General features: G+C 38.8%; 1 protein-coding gene across 1 annotated transcript in view; it reads right to left on the bottom strand.

Annotated features, from left to right (window-relative positions):
- The window catches only part of LOC128689070 (class A basic helix-loop-helix protein 15), a 106,144-nt gene that overhangs the window by 20,223 nt on the left and 65,416 nt on the right, over positions 1 to 20,505 (bottom strand). Inside the window, exons 4-5 of the mRNA XM_053777148.1 lie at positions 8,280 to 8,533; positions 2,588 to 2,724 (exon numbers count right to left, since the gene is read on the bottom strand). Coding sequence (XP_053633123.1) covers positions 2,588 to 2,724; positions 8,280 to 8,533 — 391 coding nt within the window. The remainder of the gene's footprint in view (positions 1 to 2,587; positions 2,725 to 8,279; positions 8,534 to 20,505) is intronic.

The following is a 20,505-nucleotide window of genomic DNA, read 5'->3' as shown; positions in this document are numbered from 1 at the left end:
AGTGCTCATATTGGTGAATTTAAGGCCAGCAAAGTTTGGTTTGAGAGATTTAAGAATCATAGTAGCATACACAGTGTGATAAGGCATGGAGAAGCTGAAAAATTCCAACCCCAACAAGTGTTCAATTGTGATGAAACAGGCCTGTTCTGGAAGAAAATGCCAAACAGGACCTACATTACTCAGGAGAAAAAGGCACTGCCAGGACACAAACCTGTGAAAGACAGACTAACTCTCATGTTTTGTTGTAATGCTAGTGGGGAATGCAAAGTGAAGCCTTTACTCATGTATTACTGAAAATCCCAGAGTGTTCAAGAAAAAGTGTCTCATCACTCATCAATACTCTTCAATAAGAGTAAGTGTCATTTTAGCATTTATTTATGTAGTTATTGTGCATGTCTCATTGTTTTCTTTGTAGGGAAATGTATATTTCATAAAAAAAAATATTTTTTTTTATACTTTTGGCTGTCTGGAACGAATTAACTGGATTTCCATTATTTCTTATAGGGAAAATTAATTCAGCTAATGATAAATTTGGCTAAGGACAAGCTCTCTGGAATGGATTAATATCGTTGGTCGAGGGTCCACTGTACAGTGAAACTTGAGTTTTCGTATGCCCTAGTCTGTATGTAAAACTATAGCTATTCTCAAAAAATTTATTTTTTGAGAATATTTTTGGGTGTCTCGAATGGAGTAATTGGATTTACATTATTTCTTATGGGAAATATTAACAAAAAATACATTTTATAGAGAATAACTAGAGAATACAACCTAGGGCATACAAAAACTGAGGTTCCACTGTATAGTAAAAAGTGACTAGAAAAGAGATTTTGGCATGGGAAAAACCCACCGAGCACGTTTTGAACAAAATTCTGTGATTAGTTTTCAGTTAGCAGTTGTGCACCAAGCTTCCAAAAAATTTGGTACTATGAAAATACTACAGATAATCAAAACTATTCTCTGGAGGCCTTGCCATAAATTATTGAATACATGAATCCTGCAAATTAGGAAGTACTTAAATTGGGAAGAAGGGGGGCACAGTTCAACTGTATACAGTGCCATAACTTTTTGGGCTCTGAAGTGGGTAGAGAGAACAAGCAACAAATTTCAATGTACAGGATTGGGGTATACAATATGGCTGATTGTACGGAACTTCCAAATTATGAAATGAATTTTTCATGACTGTAATTGTGCTGTGAACCAGCAGACTTTGTCCACTGATGCAGAAGAAAACCAGACACTAAGAATACAGGCATTGTCACCTGAAGTACTACGGTACAGTATTTTTTAGTATTGTATGTAATTTTACTTCTCTATGCACTGCAACTCATTATTGTAATTTCATAATCTCAATGTAATCTTGAAAAGAAATAAATTTTGTTTACCTTTTCATGGTGGGGACATGAGGTATAAACTGTCGTTATCGAAACTGATGACTTAGATAACACTTATTTTGAGTTAGAGAAGCTGTAAAGCTATACTTGCATCTACACTAAATTAAAGAGCAGTCTTCAAGTTTGTTCTTGCTTCTATCAGATGCTGTTTTTAACAGCATATTCCTCATATACCCATGCCACTGAGATGCCAGACTCAACATTCTTTATTAGTTCAAGGTTCTGCTTAACAATGAGAGCTACACATTTCCTCTGGGCACCTCTGGCCAAAGACTCCTCGAGTTTAACACTTAGTTTGATTATATTATTACTAGCACCACTACTTGCTTTAGAAGCCATTGGCATTAAAATGCCTTTTCCCACAAAGTGAAGGGTTTTTGATCCAAGAACTCAACCTATCCTCTCCTTGGATCAAACCTGATTGTGTCTCATTCACCTATGGCTTTAATACTCCCCCATGAATATAATCTTCAATACCTTGACCTACCTGTACTATCTATTCTCCTCTCTGATGGTCTGCCTTTCAATACAGATTCTCTTATGATTTCTTAATTGACAATGACTTGCTACACAAACTCTGCCCTAAGTTTCTCTCTTACATATGTCCTCCTCCCAACATCTAAATCTTTCTGTTTATTGTCTCCCTTACCACGGTGCAATGCTCAGTGACCCACAAGTTTAGTACTCTCCATGAATATAATGTAAAGACAGTGGTAAAGAACCTACAATGAGAACCTGTAATAATTATTAATGAATTCTACATATTAGTTAGGCTATTACTGCAGCAAAGCACTTACCACCAGCATCCACTCTTAACAAGCTAACAAGAAAAAAATATTCATTTAATAAAATGAAACTTTAGTGGAAGAAAAAAAAGTAGTGTATAGTACTGTATTATCAACTGACTTATGCAAGTACAAAAAAATAAGAGAAACTATTCAGCTATGCTAATGTAGTGGCTCGTAAGGCAAGACCAACTGGTATACTTTGGAAACAAACACATATGCAGTTTAATGTGATCCTTTATTTTCAAGTCACAAACACTGCATATGTGTTTATGTTTCCATTGTGTCGGTATTTTATACCATTTATTTTCATGGTATACTTTCCTGAAGTTGTAACTAGAAATTACAGCCACTGTGCAGATAACTAGTAAAAATTTTTTGTTTTAAAGATTAAAATAAACATTTACTTACTTGTATGGCTTCTCATCACCCCGCATATCACAAACAGTGTTGGTGAGAGCCATAATGTAATGTTTTGCCAATGTCAGTGTCTCAATCTTGCTCAACCTCCTGTCCATCTTCACATGTGGGATGACTTCACGTAACTCCTGAAGAATCATATATTATGTAGATATTTCTTTACAGTAAAACATTGACTTTACATCTAGTATATACATTTTTTAAGCATTACAGCTGGATGCCTCCAAAAGAATTTCCTCCACATTTCTTGGATGCCCAAATTATTATGCAGCCTCTCCTCACCTAACGACGGAGTTCCGTTCCTAAGACCACATCAGTAAACGTATTCGTCGCTAAGTAAGTTTATTCAGGTATACACAAATACAGTTACATAGAATTATCATACATAGCAGCGTATGTGTAGAGAAACTAGGATAGCCCAAAAAAGTCAGACAGAGTGACTTATTTCCACTGGGGTATATCTAGCCTAGACAGGACTCGCAGCAATGGTTTTAAGTTGGAAAAATTCAGATTCAGGAAGGATATAGGAAAGTACTGGTTTGGTAATAGAGTTGTGGATGAGTGGAACAAACTCCTGAGTACAGTTATAGAGGCCAGAACGTTGTGTAGCTTTAAAAATAGGTTGGATAAATACATGAGTGGATGTGGGTGGGTGTGAGTTGGACCTGATAGCTTGTGCTACCAGGTCGGTTGCCGTGTTCCTCCCTTAAGTCAATGTGACCTGACCTGACTAGGTTGGGTGCATTGGCTTAAGCCGGTAGGAGACTTGGACCTGCCTCACATGGGCCAGTAGGCCTTCTGCAGTGTTCCTTCGTTCTTATGTTCTTATAATGGTAGTAGGTTTGTGTCAACCATCTTTGATATTGTTTTAATGTCATGTCACTTTTGCACCATTTATAACATTTTTAGTATATTTTTAAATGTTTATACAGTAGTTTACTGTATATTGTAATAAACAGAATAGAGGAAATCAGCTCTAATATACATTATTTAGGTATGCATACTGGTCAGAGAGTCCGTTGTAAGTCTGAGTCATTGGTAAATAGTATGTCACTAAGTGAGGAGAGGCTGTACTTTAAGCTTATCTTTAAAGCTTATCTAAAACCTCAATTTAAAAAAAAAAAAAATTCGAGATTTTCATGGTTATTTTTTTTCTTGGCACCTCCAGCATCACTCATATTCCTCTCAGGTACTGTAGGCTGATAAAAGATAAGTAAATTTATTGTCTTTTAACTCTGACCAATGCTGTTGCCAGTAGTTTTGGAGTCTGAGAGTTATAAAAAATAGTTCAGATAAGGGACTGCCCTGTGAGAGATCAGCAGATCATGATTAGCAAACTGAGCAGTTGATTCTGCATGTTCATTGCTTTGAATATCAGTCACAAGGGATCCAAAAATGTTTATCATACTTGCTAAAAAATGCAGTGTAGCCACTATTGTTTACAAAGAGTGATGGGATGTGGAAGTCATATTTATGGATAACGTGTAAATCTGAAACAATGAGGTGGACACAAACACATGACACTGCAGTGTACACTGATGGTTCTAAATCCTCTGATGGTGTTGGGTTTGCAGCAATGTTCCCAGAGTTGTGTGAAGGCATTCATTAGAGTTGGACACTTTTGCAGCTGAACCGTATACAAATCTCATTGCAATTATTCATATTGCATCTATGCCTACCTCAGCATTTGTAGTAGTCTCAGACTCCTTTAGTGATTTGCAAGCTATTAAAAAATTTGATTTGCCTCATCCCCCAGGTCTTCACATACAAGTCTGATTGTGCCACATTTCTAGCAAAAACAAAAACTATTTTCTGCTGGGTCCCTGGTCATGTTGATGTTCAGGGCAATGAGCAGGGAGACTCTGCTGTGTGGTCAGCAATACATGACCTAGTTTCACATGGAGGTATTCCACTCAAACTGAGCACATCCCAACCGTCACCCCAGGTAACATTATTATATGCTTACCCTATGTAGGAGATATTCTAGTTATTGTTTCTAAACGTACAGGAATTAACACTGTGCTTGCCAAAATCAACAGTCAAGAGCCAATTACCAAATTTTCTCCTGAGGAAAACAAAGGGCAATAAACATATATTCTTAGATGTCCTACTAGATGCAAGTGGGAACAGACTTCCCCTCAAAGTGTACAGGAAATCCACTAACAAAGCCAACCTGAGCATTTTCACTGGCAACATGATACATGGAATAAGAGGTGTTGTCACCAGTTCTTTTGAGCATGAAGATTTGCAGCCCACAGTTCCTTGTAGAGGAATGTGATCACATTATCCAAATGTACACAGACCTACAGTTTTATCCCCACACATCGCTTCTGACTGCAGGAAATGGACACACAGCTACATGGGAATGGACATCCACTAGATACCATCATTCTTGGTTTTAGGGTAGCCAAAAATATTACCAAGGCATGTGCAAGTCACAAAATGAGTATGAGGGAGGAAGGAGAGAGACAGGAGGAAGGGAGGAAGGAAGTAAGGGAGGGAAGAAAGAGAGAAAAAGAGAGAAAAAGAGAGAAAAAGAGAGAAAAATAGAGAAAAAGAGAGAAAAGAAAGAAAAAAGAAAGAAAGAAAAAAGAAAGAAAGAAAAAAGAAAGAAAGAAAGAAAAAAGAAAGAAAGAAAAAGAAAGAAAAAAGAAAGAAAAAAAGAAAGAAAAAAGAAAGAAAAAAGAAAGAAAAAAAAGAAAAAAGAAAGAAAAAAGAAAGAAAAAAGAAAAAGAAAGAAAGAAAGAAAGAAAGAAAGAAAGAAAGAAAGAAAGAAAGAAAGAAAGAAAGAAAGAAAGAAAGAAAGAAAGAAAGAAAGAAAGAAAGAAAGAAAGAAAGAAAGAAAGAAAGAAAGGAGGGGAGGGAGGGAGGGAGGGACGAGGAGGACGACAACTTTACTTCTACCTAATATCCCATAACATACTTTACCCCTGCTAGTTTGGATTTAGACCAAAAGAAAAAGTGTGAATGATGCTATTACACAAATGCCCGAACTACTATATAAAGCCCTCAAAAAAAAAAAGGAATATCCTCTGGGGTTCTTCATAGACCTACGGAAAGCACTTGATAGAGTGGAGCACAATCTCTTGCACCTAAAACTAGACTATCACGGCATCAAAGAACTAAAATCTTATCTTAGCAATAGACACCAGTATGTATACACAAATGGAGTTAACTCCACTAATCAGCCTGTAGTTGCGGGAGTGCTCCAGGGTTCCCCTACTTCAATTCACACTGAGGGTAAATTTCTAGGTCTTCTCCTTGACTGTAATCTTAAATTTCATTCCCACAGCCAGCATATATATAAGAAAGTTTCCAAATCAGTAGGCATCCTGTCCAAGATACAGTACTTGTACCCCAAATGACACTCCTAACACTATACCACTCTATGATATACCCCTACCTCACTTATGGTATTTGTGCTTGGGGACTGACCACAGCCAATCACCTTAAGTCTTTAATAACCCAACAAAAAGCTGTTGTGCAGATAATCAACTCCTGTGCCAGACAGCACACCCCACCACTTTTCAAAAGCTTGAACTTACTATATATACACTCATATTACTGTGCCTACTACATGTACAGGACATTAAACTCCAATATAAACTCTCCACTCAAACTCCTCCTTGATAGCTACAGCAGAATGTACAGTCACAACACAAGGCACAAAACACATTGACATCCCTCATGTCCATCTCACACTATGCAAAAATGCAATGCACAAAAAGGGCCTGAAGATATGGAATTCATTACCCGAACCAGCAAAAGGTCCCCTGCCGGCAAACAAATTTAGGGCTGTGCTTAAAAATCATCTCATTTTTCAAGACTAACCAAACCAACTCTGCTAAATAATCTAACCAGTTGAAGCAACTCTCCCAAATACTATATAACCTCTAGTCTATTAAAACAACTCACACTTAAAATAGTACTGTTTGTTTTTATTTTTTTTATTAGCACATCGGCTGTCTCCCACCAAGGCAGGGTAGCCCAAAAAAGAAAAACTTTCATCATCATTCACTTCATCACTGTCTTGCCAGAGCATGCTAACACTACAGTTATAAAACTGCAACATTAACACCCCTTCTTCAGAGTGCAGACACTGTACTTCCCCTCTCCAGGACTCAAGTTCAGCCTGCCAGTTTCCCTGAATCCCTTCACAAATGTTACCTTGCTCACACTCCAACAGCACATCAAGTCCTAAAAACCATTTGTCTCCATTCGCTCCTATCTAACATGCTCACACATAATTTCTGGAAGTCCAAGCTCCTCACACACAAAACCTCTTTTACTCCCTCCCTCCAACCTTTCCTAGGCTGACCCCTATCCTGCCTTCCCTCCACTACAGATTTATACACTCTCAAAGTCATTCTATTTTGTTCCAACCTCTCTACATGTCCAAACCACCTCAACAATTCCTCTTCAGCCCTTGGTAATCCTGCACCTCCTCCTAATTTCCAAACTATGAATTCTCTGCATTAAATTTACACCATACATTGCTCTCAGACATGACATATCCACTGCCTCCAGCCTTCTCCTTGTTGCAACATTCACCACCCATGTTTCATGCATACAAGAGTGTTGGTATAACTATACTCTCATACATTCCCTTCTTTGCTTCCATGGACAAAGTTCTTTGTTTCCACAGACTCCTAAGTGCACCACTCGCCTTTTTCCCCTTATCAATTTGTACCATTATTAATTGTATTACTTTTAATTTTGTTTGTGACATTATTAATTTTATAATGTATATTGCATAATGTATAATTGTACTATGTACTTATACGTAATATTGTTTCTCGTTATGTGCAACACCAAAAATATTAATCTTTTAAACTTTCAAATTTTGACTACCTTGCATTAGTAATAAGATTAAATATTGTATAATTAAAAATTAACCACCTTTATTCTGTCTAGACTTAATTAAGTAGTCTTAAGTATTAGGATTAGTCTGCCTGAAATGCCCTGGGACGATAGTGGCTTTCTTTGTATCTAGCACATCAGAAATATAATTACACATTGTAACCTTTGCAAAGAAAGAAATCTTTGTCTTTGTCTTTGCAGAGGATGTGATACGGCACATCCTGGAGCTTGAACCACAAATACACATGCAGTAGTGTGTTTGAATAATACTCGTGTAAAACACAAAAATACACAGGGACACTTGGAAAGGGACCAAATTGAACATTTAGGACAATCTGCAGATACACTGCCACCCAGACACTGCCGCCCAGACACTGCCGCCCAGACACTGCCTGAGATGCTAAAGTTACCCAAATCTTGGGTAACTTTAGCATCTCAGGAGTGTTTGCCAGCTGATTCTACTCCACCACACACTACATAAGCACTTGACATCACTGGATCTGACCCCTACCCAGCTCATGTCACTTTCTCCTATATATACCATTTCTTTGTTCTTTGTACTGAAGTGAAAAAGCCTCCCCCCTGCTGTAGGCAAAACCTCTCCATCAAGTCTAACTTTGTGGTGACTTCCATGAAGTCTCTGACTTGATGAAAGTGCTGTGGTTATCAAAGGCTTTACAAATACGTACTACAGCTCTGACTGTTCAATGTTTATACATTTTGTTTTGTATATTCTAACTTTGTAAACTACATTACAAATTATTATTATAATATGCATCTTACTTTCTGATACCATCAACTACTCCCAATCTTTGTTATCTACCTGGAAAGCCTTGTTGAGGGAGTGCATTCGCATTCTTTCACGTTCATTGCTCTCTAGTCGCCGAAGGTTTCTCTCCCTTGCAGATATACCGGATCTCCTTTTTTTACCCCGCCGGGGTGGACCTGTTGATCCACTCAAGCAAGTCTTCTTTCGTTTTTGGCCAGCAATACTCATACTACTTCCACTACTGCTGCTAATACCACTCTCACTCTGGGAATCGGAGCCACTGCCTTCTGCTCCATTCTCATTCTCACCTGAAAATCATAAAGATTTGTTTTATATATAAATATATATATATACACACACAAACTGAAGCCAAAGCACAAAGCCTTCGAGTCACATTATTCAAACAATATACTACTCATTTCCCTATCCCCTGTACTTTTTTTTTCTTTTACTCTGTCAGATGTTTCCCACCAACATAGGGTGAACCAAAGGTGACACATTCACCATCACCCGCTCAATATTTGTCTTACCATCAGTGCACATACATCGCAACTGGATGGCCCTCTTAACAGCAAAATCTCCCAATTCATCCTTCAGAGTGTGGGCACTGTACTTTCCACCTCCAGAACTCATCTGGCTAAATGGTTTGCCCTGAATGCCTTCATATATGTTACCATATTCACACTCCTACAGCACATCAAATACCACTTAACCCTTTGACTGTCGCGGCCGTATATATACGTTTGCGAGGTACCGTGTTTGACGTATATATACTCATAAATTCTAGCGGCTTCAAATCAGGCAGGAGAAAGCTAGTAGGCCCACATGTGAGAGAATGGGTCTGTGTGGTCAGTGTGCACCACATAAAAAAAATCCTGGAGCACGCAGTGCATAATGAGAAAAAAAAAACTCCGACTGTTTTTTTTAATTAAAATGCCGACTTTGTGGTCTATTTTCGTATAGTATTTGTGGTTGTATTCTCGTTTTCTTGGTCTCATTTGATAGAATGGAAACTATATTATAGAAATGGAGGTGATTTTGATTAATTTTACTATAAAAAGAACCTGGAAATGGAGCACAAAGTACAGGAAATGTTTGATTTTTGCCGATGTTCAAAAGTGAACAAATGATGTCATTGTCCAATAAATGTCCAAATAGCCATTCTAATACGCAGTCATGAATGGGTTGATGTAATTTTTACAATTATTACAGTATTGCAGTAGTCTGCATAACAGTAAATCTTCTATTTTTTGTTTGAATAAAATTTCAAAATAAAAAGCAAGAGTAATATCACAGGGACCTGGAGACATGACTGATGAACAAAGAAAATGTTATTTTAGAGCCAGGAATGTCTGCATTGTTCATTCTGGACCTTATTTTGAAATTGTCGTATTTTTTAATTTTCGTGAAATTGGCCAAATTGCAAATTTCTGACCATGTTATTGGGTAGTTGAAATCGGTAAATGGGCAGTTTCTTGTACTCAATCGATAGAAAAAATAGAGTTCTGAAGAAATAGTTATGAGTTCGGTTGACTGGAATAACGGAATTAGCCGAAAATAGGGCTCAAAGTGGGCGAAATTGCCGATTTTTAAATATCGCCGAAGTCGCTAACTTCGCGAGAGCGTAATTCCGTCAGTTTTCCATCAAATTTCGTTTTTTTGGTGTCTTTACAATCGGGAAAAGATTCTCTATCATTTCATAAGAAAAAATATTTTTTTTTTTTTCGAATATTTTGCGACACCAGAAGCAACTTCAGGATTTGGCCCTTCGACAGTCAAAGGGTTAATGATCACTTGACCTAACACACATACACATGTCCACTTTTCACAACCTCTCTCAAGCTCTTCCTGAGACATCCCCTACACTATATTCCATCCATCCCAGATTTATACACCATCTTGGTCAACCTATCATATTCCATCCTTTTTCAATAACCTCATAACTTTTCACCAAACCCTTCCTTCTCTCTGAATTATACATCCCATACCACCACAGTGTCTTCTAATTTCCTTGCTCCTTATCTGTGTAACAGAATTCACACCTCACACTACAGTGGACCCCCGGTTTTCATCCGGTGCAGAAATCTTACAATTTGGATTTCAAGCACTTTTTTGGGGTGAAATTTTCCCCCGGGCTTCGTATATCTGCTCAGAAATCATCCATATCAGGCGCATCCACCTGCTCAGGATGCCACTTCTCACATGTGCCAGATTTAATCTGCCTCTGTCTCTCGTTGAGTTATCAATACTCCTCACATTCATCTATTGTTTTTTGTCCTTGTTTATTGATTGCAACTGTGAAATAAGCCACCATGGGGCCAAAGAAAGTTCAGAGTGCCAGTGCTTTGGTAAAGAAGGTGAGAAACATGACAGAATTCAAGAACTCATAGAATGAGTTGCAAAGTTTTGTGGAGAGATATCACTACCACCCTCTACAAAGGTATAGGGTGGTAGTGATGGTGGTAGAGGGTGGTAGTGATGGTGGTAGAGGGTGGTAGTGATGGTGGTAGAGGGTGGTAGTGATGGTGGTAGAGGGTGGTAGTGATGGCAAACAATCAAAGATGTTGAGAAGTTGTTGTTGGTGTGGATCAATGAAAAACAGTGGGAGATAGTGTTGTGGAGGTGATAATTTGCAAAAAGGCAAGGCAGTTGCATGCGGATCTCGTAAAGAATATGCCAACAAGAGTCTTCAATAAAGGTAAAACTGATTTAAGTGTTCATTTATCCATTAAAATTAGTGCTTTATATTTATTTCTCATTGTTTTCTGTATGTAACACTATAGTTATTTTTTATAAATGTAATTTTTGTTAATATTTTTGGGTGTCTGGAACAGATTAATTGGATTTACATTATTTCTTATGGGAAATATTACTTCGGTTTTCGTCCATTTCCGATTTCGGCAGACCTTCTGGAATGGATTAAGGACAAAAACCTGGGTATTACTGTATCTCAAACATAATCACTGCCTTCAGTCTCCTCCACACTGCAACATTTGAGGGCCATACCTCACACCTACACAAGTGTTACCACCATTAAACTTGGTACATTCTCCTTTTCTTCCACTATAAGCTTCATTCTTTCCAGATACCTCGACATGCCATCTACTTCCCCCCTCCCCCTCAATCTTTTCTATAAATTACCTTGTCTTTCATGCACCCATCTGCTGATTTATCCCCATGGAATATCTGAATTTATTCACTTCTTCTAAATTACTTTCCTCTAGTCTTAAAGTGCCTAGACCTTCATCACCTTGCTCGTTTCTATATTCACTTTCGACTTAATTTCATTTAGGCATTCTCCAAAACTCATACTCCAACTGCTGCAACTTCTCTTCTGGCTCCCTCAAAAGTATCATCATCAATAAATATCAAGTGACAAATCTCACCTTGTACCAGATTTTTTTCAACAAGTCAGCCATCTCCCACCGAGGCAGGGTGACCCAAAAAGAAAGAAAATCCCCAAAAAGAAAATACTTTCATCATCATTCAACACTTTCACCTCACTCACACATAATCACTGTCTTTGCAGAGGCACTCAGATACGACAGTTTAGAAGTCCCTCCAAATTGTCAATATCCCAAACCCCTCCTTTAAAGTGCAGGCATTGTACTTCCCATTTCTAGGACTCAAGTCTGGCTAACCGGTTTCCCTAAATCCCTTCGCTAAATATTATCCTGCTCACACTCCAACAGCTCGTCAGTCCCCATAAAGCCATCCATCTCCATTCACTCCTAACATGCTCACACATGCTTGCTGGTAGTCCAAGCCAAATAATCACTTAAAGCCAGGACATCTGGCTTCTTCTCATTCATAACATCCACAATCATCTCTTTCTTATCATTCACACAACATCCATGCACATTCAAACATCCCACTTTGATGGTTTTCTTTTTTCTTTTTAGTAGGCTATACAGGAAAAGGGGTTACTAGCCCATTGTTCCCGACATTTTAGTTGACTTTTACAGCAAGCATGGCTTATGGAGGAAAGATTCTTATTTCACTTCCCCATGGATATGAAAGGAAAAACAATAAGAACAAAAACTATTAAGATAAAATCAAAGAGAACTCAGATGAGCGTATATACATAAACATATACGTACGGTGGAACCTCGGCTTAAAAACTTGATCCATTCTATGACCTTGTTCGTATCCTGATTTGTTCGTATGCCAAGTCAATTTTCCTCATTTAGATCAATTGAAATGCAATTAATCCGTTCCAGCCTCTCAGCAGGCATGACAAAATAATGCTATGTTTTTTGTAATTACATTACCTAATAGAATACTCCATTCCCTTGAATGCACAGTAACTCATCTAATGACCATATGACCTGTTTCTGCGCTACAAATAATTGATTTTATTCGATTTGACCGGATTATATTATAAATTGTGCTACAAATTTGTACAACTATAAAGCTCCTTATTTGAAATACTCATTTGTATTTCATGTTGTAATTTGTTTACTGTAATTTTTACCACTGAATATATCATTGCTTAGTTAATCTTAAGTTAATTTTAAGCCTGCCCATAATGCTCTGCATACAAGGGGCTTCTGGCATGTACACTCAAACACTGTATTTCTTTTGTACAACTATGTATCATGTTCAAATAATGATAAATAAATAAATAAATGCTAATATCAACTCTTTGGCTTGGTTCTCTATCACAATTCATCTAATATGACATAATAAACAATAATAATAACATAGAAACATGATATATACTCTAGAATGAATAAAATAGGCCATAATATGGAGAGTGATGGCAACGCCAGCAGCAGCATCCTGCCCCTCCCCCCATTTACTCCCCCACTCTAGTATCTTCCCGGTCCATAACCCCACACCTAGCTTGTTTTTATCTATAATTAGCAGTGAGGTTGTTACAATATGTAACCACAGGTGTGGTCAAGACAGATGTATATACAGTGGACCCCCGCATAACGATGGCATCACATAGCGATTTTTCCGCATAACGATTACTTTTATCGCAAAATTTTTGCCGCGCATACCGATTAAAAACCCGCTTACCGATTTTCGTCCGAGACGCGTCCAATGTGCCCTCAGCCAGCCTCACATGTGCCGCCCCGTCCCATTGTTTACCAGCCAGCCTCCGCGGTAACATCCAAGCATACACTCGGAATATTTCGTATTATTACAGTATTTTCGGTGCTGTTTCTGGAAAATAAGTGACCATGGGCCCCAAGAAAGCTTCTAGTGCCAACCCTACACCTCAAAGGGTAAGAATTACTATAGAGATGAAGAAAGAGATAATTGATAAGTATGAAAGTGGAGTGCGTATAGCCGACCTAGTCAAGCTGTACAAGAAACCCCAATCAACCATCGCTACTATTGTGGGCACCAGAAAGACAATCAAGGAAGCTGTTCTTGCCAAAGGTTCAACTGTGTTTTCGAAACAAAGATCGCAAGTGATGGAAGATGTTGAGAGACTCTTATTGGTGTGGATAAATGAAAAACAGATAGCAGGAGATAGCATCTCTCAAGCGATCATATGTGAAAAGGCTAGGAAGTTGCATGAGGATTTAATTAAAAAAATGCCTGCAACTAGTGATGATGTGAGTGAATTTAAGGCCAGCAAAGGTTGGTTTGAGAGATTTAAGAAGCGTAGTGGCATCCATAGTGTGATAAGGCATGGTGAGGCTGCCAGTTCGGACCACAAAGCGGCTGAAAAATATGTGCAGGAATTCAAGGAGTACATAGAAACTGAAGGACTGAAACCTGAACAAGTGTTTAATTGTGATGAAACAGGCCTGTTCTGGAAGAAAATGCCAAGCAGGACCTACATTACTCAGGAGGAAAAGGCACTCCCAGGACATAAGCCTATGAAAGACAGGCTTACTTTGTTGATGTGTGCCAATGCTACTGGTGATTGCAAAGTGAAGCCTTTATTAGTGTATCACTCTGAAACTCCCAGAGCGTTCAGGCAAAAGAATGTCCTCAAGGATAATTTGTGTGTGCTGTGGAGGGCAAACAGTAAGGCATGGGTCACTAGGGAATTTTTCTATAACTGGTTACACCATGCATTTGCCCCCAATGTGAAAAATTACCTAACTGAAAAGAAATTAGAACTTAAGTGCCTCCTGGTGTTAGACAATGCCCCTGGTCATCCTACAGACGTGGCAGAGCGACTTTATGGGGACATGAGCTTCATTAAGGTGAAGTTTTTGCCTCCTAATACCACTCCTCTCCTGCAGCCCATGGACCAGCAGGTTATTTCCAACTTCAAGAAACTGTACACAAAAGCTCTGTTTGAAAGGTGCTTTGTAATGACCTCAGAAACTCAACTGACTCTAAGAGAGTTTTGGAGAGATCACTTTAATATCCTCAATTGTGTAAACCTTATAGGTAAGGCTTGGGAGGAAGTGACTAAGAGGACCTTGAACTCTGCTTGGAAGAAACTGTGGCCAGAATGTGTAGACAAAAGGGATTTTGAAGGGTTTGAGGCTAACCCTGAGAATCCTGTGCCAGTTGAGGAATCCATTGTGGCATTGGGAAAGTCCTTGGGGTTGGAGGTTAGTGGGGAGGATGTGGAAGAGTTGGTGGAGGAGGACAATGAAGAACTAACCACTGATGAGCTGATAGATCAACTTCAAGAGCAAGAGGCCAGACCTGAGGAAACTGGTTCAGAGGAGGGGAGAGAAAAATTGAAGAAGTTGCCCACTACAAAGATAAAGGAAATCTGTGCTAAGTGGCTTGAAGTGCAAACCTTCATGGATGAAAATCACCCTCACACAGCTATTGCAAGCCGTGCTGGTGATTATTACACTGACAATGTTGTGAAACACTTTAGGCAAGTCATAAAGGAACGAGAGGTACAGGCCACTATGGACAGATATCTTGTGCGAAAGAAGTCCAGTGACTCTGAAGCTGGCCCTAGTGGCATTAAAAGAAGAAGGGAAGTAACCCCAGAAAAGGACTTACTACCTCAAGTCCTAATGGAAGGGGATTCCCCTTCTAAACACTAACACACTCTCTCCCCTCCTCCCATCCCATCAATCATCACCAGATCTTCAATAAAAGTAAGTGTCATTTAATTGTGCATGCCTTTTTCAGTTTGTGTGTATTAAAATTAACATTTCATGTGGTAAAAAAAAATTTTTTTCATACTTTTGGGCGTCTTGCACGGATTAATTTTATTTCCATTATTTCTTATGGGGAAAATTCATTCGCATAACGATTATTTCGCATAACGATGAGCCCTCTTGCACGGATTAAAATCGTTAACCGGGGGTCCACTGTATAGGTGAAGACATGATCCTTGTGGCCACAGTGGTGGTGGTGGCGGCGGCCAGCTGCCTCGCTATGCTGCTGCCTTCTTCGTTTCTCTAGCTTTTTTCATAGTTTCTAATCGCTTCCTGAGCTTCTTGCTGATTGTACATGAATACTGCCTCTTTGGGTGAGGCATTGTGTAAGAAATTTGTACAATACAAGACAAAATTACACATCCCAATGGTCTGCTGCAGTCACTCATAAAAATGTCTAAAAATGACAACATATTATTATTACTATTATACTGTATTATTATTACTATTATTATTATTATTAGTTCATACATGTTATAATTATTATTATTAATACATACATATAATAATATTATTAGTATTATGAATTTAGGGAACTGGAGCACAGATCCAATTCCCTAGATCAAGAGCCCATCACCATGTACATGCTACTACTAATAATAATTATAATAATAATGATAATACAGTGAACTCTTGACCAACGCTGGCATCGTCTAACAATAAAATCACCTAACGATGCATTTCTGCATAAAAATATTGGCTCGACCAATAACATTCGTCCCGAATGCGTTGGCCAGCCTGAGCGCCTCAGCTGCCCTGCCTTCAGCTAGTGTGCCATTGTTTACAAGCCAGAGTGGACAGTTCCACTCATACATGCGATACATTTTGTGTTATTCCATTGTTTTTAGTGCTTGTAACTGCTAAATAAGCCACCATGGGCCCAAAGAAAGCTTCTAGTGCAAACCCTGTGGTAAAAAGGGCGAGATATACTATCAAAATACTATCGTACCATGGTCAGCTGCTGCTGCACCACCGTCAACTGCTGCTGTACCACGGTCAGCTGCTGCTGCACCACTGTCGGCTGTTGCTGCACCACCGTCGGCTGTTGCTGCACCACCGTCGGCTGTTGCTGCACCACCGTCGGCTGTTGCTGCACCACCGTCGGCTGTTGCTGCACCACCGTCAGCTGTTGCTGCACCACCGTCAGCTGTTGCTGCACCACCGTCAGCTGTTGCTGCACCGTCAGCTGTTGCTGCACTACCATCAGCTGCTGCTGTATCACCGTCGGCTGTTGCTGCACCACCGTCAGATGTTGCTGCACCACCGTCAGCTGTTGCTGCACCACTGTCAGCTGTTGCTGCACCACCGTCAGCTGTTGCTGCACCACCGTCAGCTGTTGCTGCACCACCGTCAGCTGTTGCTGCACTACCATCAGCTGCTGCTGTACCACGGTCAGCTGCTGCTGCTGCTGTACCACAGTCAGCTGTACTACTCGAAGATGTGGAGTGTGTGTGTTGGTGTGGCTTAATGAGAAACAATTACCAAGACAATTAACTCCAGAGGGTTAGCCACCCAGGATAACCCAAGAAAGTCAGTGCGTCATCGAGGACTGTAACTTATTTCCATTGGGGTCCTTAATCTTGTCCCCCAGGATGTGACCCACACCAGTCGACTAACACCCAGGTGAACAGGAAAAAATGCCTGGAACTAGTGCTCATATTGGTGAATTTAAGGCCAGCAAAGGTTGGGAGAGAGTTAAGAATTGTAGTGGCATACACAGTGTGATAAGGCATGGCGAAGCTGAAAAATTCCAACCCCAACAAGTGTTCAATTGTGATGAAACAGGCCTGTTCTGGAAGAAAATGCCAAACAGGACCTACATTACTCAGGAGGAAAAGGCACTGCCAGGACACAAGCCTGTGAAAGACAGGCTAACTCTCATGTTTTGTTGTAATGCTAGTGGGGAATGCAAAGTGTAGCCTTTACTCATGTATCACTCATCAATACTCTTCAATAAGAGTAAGTCATTTTAGCATTTACTTATGCAGTTATTGTGCATGTCTCATTATTTTCTTTGTAGGGAAATGTATATTTCATGATTTTTTTTTTTTTTTTTTTTTTTTTTTTTTTTTAATACTTTTGGCTGTCTGGAACGGATTAATTGGATTTCCATTATTTCTTATGGAGAAAATTAAATCGGCTAACGATAAAGTCAGCTAAGGACAAGCTCTCTGGAACTGATTAACCTTTTCACTGTTGCAAGCCCCTTTCTGAAACTGTCATTCTATGTCGCAAAATTTTTGGGAAAAAAAAAAAAAATCTCATGAAATGATAGAGAATTTTTCCCGATGGTAATGACACCAAAAGTACGAAATTTGGTCGAAAACTCAGAATTACACTCCCGCGAAGTTAGCGGTCTCGGTGACACATACGCATCGGCAATTTCGCTGACTGAGCCCCGTTTTTGGCCAATTCTGTTGTTCCAGTTGACCAAACTCATAGCTATTTCTTTAGAACTCCATTTTTTCTATCAGTTGAGTCCAAGAAACTGCCAATTTACCAATTTGAACTATGCAATAAAGTGGTCAGAAATTGGCAATTTGGCTAATTTCACGCAAATTACAAAAGATGCCAATTTCAAAAAAGGGTTCGTAGGCATTCTTGGCACTAAAATAACATATCCTCTGTTCATTAGTCATGTCTCTAGGCCCCTGTTATATTACTATTGCTTTCTATTTTGATATTTTATTCATACACAAAATACAAAATTTACTGTTATGCAGACTACTGCATTATTGTAAAAATGGTATAAATAATATCAGTGCACTAGTGAAAGAATATTAAGCTCCGCAGTTGGCATGTATTGGACGTGTGGTGTGATTTGCTTACTCTTGAACATTGGTAAAAATCGAACATTTCTGCTACTTTGAGCTCAATTTGAAGGTCGTTTTCATCATGAAACTAATCAAAATCATCTTTATTTCTGCAATATGTTTTCCATTTTATCATGTGAGACCACGAAAATGAGAATACAGCGATAAATACTATACGAAAATACACCTCAAAGTCGGTGTTTTAATCCAAAAAAAAACGGTCATTTTTTTTTTCTCATTATGCACTGCATGCTGCAGGACTTTTTTTATGTGGTGCACACTGACCACACAGACCCATTCTCTCACATGTGGGCCTACTAGCTTTCGCCTGCTTGATTTGAAGCCGCTAGAATTATTGAGTATATATACGTCCGAAACACTGGCTCGTAAGAGGTATATGTACAACCAAAACAGTCAAAGGGTTAATATCGTTGGCCGAGGGTCCACTGTACAATTTAATAATAATAATAATAATATTATTATTATTAATTATTATTATAATAATAACAGTAAGAAGAAACTTCAAAAGGCTGCCAGTAGTTGGCGCCACCATCAGCAAAACATTGGTAACCACTACTAGTACACTTTTCACCTGTCTAGACTTAGTAGTCTATTAGTATTAGATTAAGTCTGCCCGAAATGCCTCGGTATGATAGTGGCTTTCTTTGCTCCAATCATATTATGATATGTAAACACACATTGTAACCCTTGCAAAGAAATAAATATTTTATTTATTTATTTATTTATTTATTTATTTATTTAAGGAACCTCCCTTGAGGGGAAAGTTCACATCCTGAAACTTCATTCGTATCCAGAAGCAAAAAATCGACCGAACGATGGTTCGCATCCTGAAAAATTCCCATGATGGGTCGTTCGTAAGCCGAGGTTCCACTGTACATGTATGTGTAGTGTGACCTAAGTAGAAGAAGCAAGATGTACGTACCTGAAATCTTGCATGTTTATGAGATGGAAAAAAGACACCAGCAATCCTACCATCATGTAAAACAAAAACAGGTTTCCTTTTTACACTCACTTGGTAGGACGATAGTACCTCCCTAATTATCTTGCGTCTCAAATGGTTCTTCTGCCATTGTTCTTAGGGCTTTGACCTGATAGAAGTAAACTAATGTATCTTCATCACCCCACACTCCTATACTAGCCCTCATCACTGCTCAAGGTGTCAATGTGAGTTTACAAACTGTCAATAAGAATCACATCGCTCCTTTCTCTTTTTGCTGACACCCTTTCCACTGAAGAGTTGTTACATACTTTCATCACTTATCTCCTCTCAGTACAACCCATCCTATTATAGATTCACAGCTTTTACCAGTTCAATATGCAAACTGTTTAAAATTATGGTTAAAAAAACTTGTGTGGAACTAACTGATTTACACCTACCTGCCTGCCACCCACCTTCAATCAGTTCAGTTATAATTGTGGCTATTTCATTATAGATCCTGTATTTTATCTTGATATATTTGCAATGGCTTTGATACATGGCATTTTTTATGGCCATTTTTTTTTTAGAGCTTGAGAAAGCTTGACACCATGTGGTATTGTCACACTTACTTCCTACCACTTTTTATAAAGGTCTTTAAAAGACATTTTTGTTCTAGCCAATAACAGCCATTTCCCAAGCTTTGCTTAACAAGAAGGTGCACTTAGCATTAATGTACTCAGTTCTAAATGGCCATTAAAAGACTTGCCTCTGTTTTTCTTAATGGATATTTTTTCTATTTTATTCTATTCCTAACAGGCACAGTCACCTGGTGGATTTATCACTACTATGGGCTATTGACTGCACTTTCAGCTTGGCCACCTCACTGCTTCAAGTTCTCTATATAGAAATCAAACTAACTTCCATGCAGTTCCCTGTCATGCCCCAGTCTATACTATTCCTAAATGGTTTTCCTGCTACAGCTTTCCAAACTTAAATTCCTTGGCCTTTGACTGCAGCATGTCATAGCTTATAGCCTCCTTAAAAGCAGATTCTTAGAAGAACAAATTTGCTGCACTAAAATACTCATTTTTCCTGAGGGAGGAACCAATAAGAGAAATATACTCTGTGTTTATTTGGCATTAATTTAATCTAAACTACACAGTGTATACTCTTTTGCTTCCACGTCTATTCTTTCAGGCTTTGATACCATTCATTATAAAGAACTGCACTTGTGTTTGAGGCCCTTTAAGTCATCTCTTATAGCCTGTATGCAGGCCATATACCTAACAGATGCTCAAATAACTTAATATTATACTACACAACTACTGTTTACAGCACAATATATACCACTTCCCTCAGACCAAGGGTCTCATGAGATAGCTGCAGTCGTCCTCCCAAATGTACGTATACAACAGAACTAAATGTACGAA

The sequence above is a fragment of the Cherax quadricarinatus genome, chromosome 21, assembly GCF_038502225.1.
Source record: "Cherax quadricarinatus isolate ZL_2023a chromosome 21, ASM3850222v1, whole genome shotgun sequence".
In the NCBI taxonomy this organism is placed as follows: Eukaryota; Metazoa; Arthropoda; class Malacostraca; order Decapoda; family Parastacidae; genus Cherax; species Cherax quadricarinatus.
The sequence above is the reverse complement of the archived record's forward strand: the minus strand, read 5'-3'. Positions and strand labels throughout refer to the sequence as shown.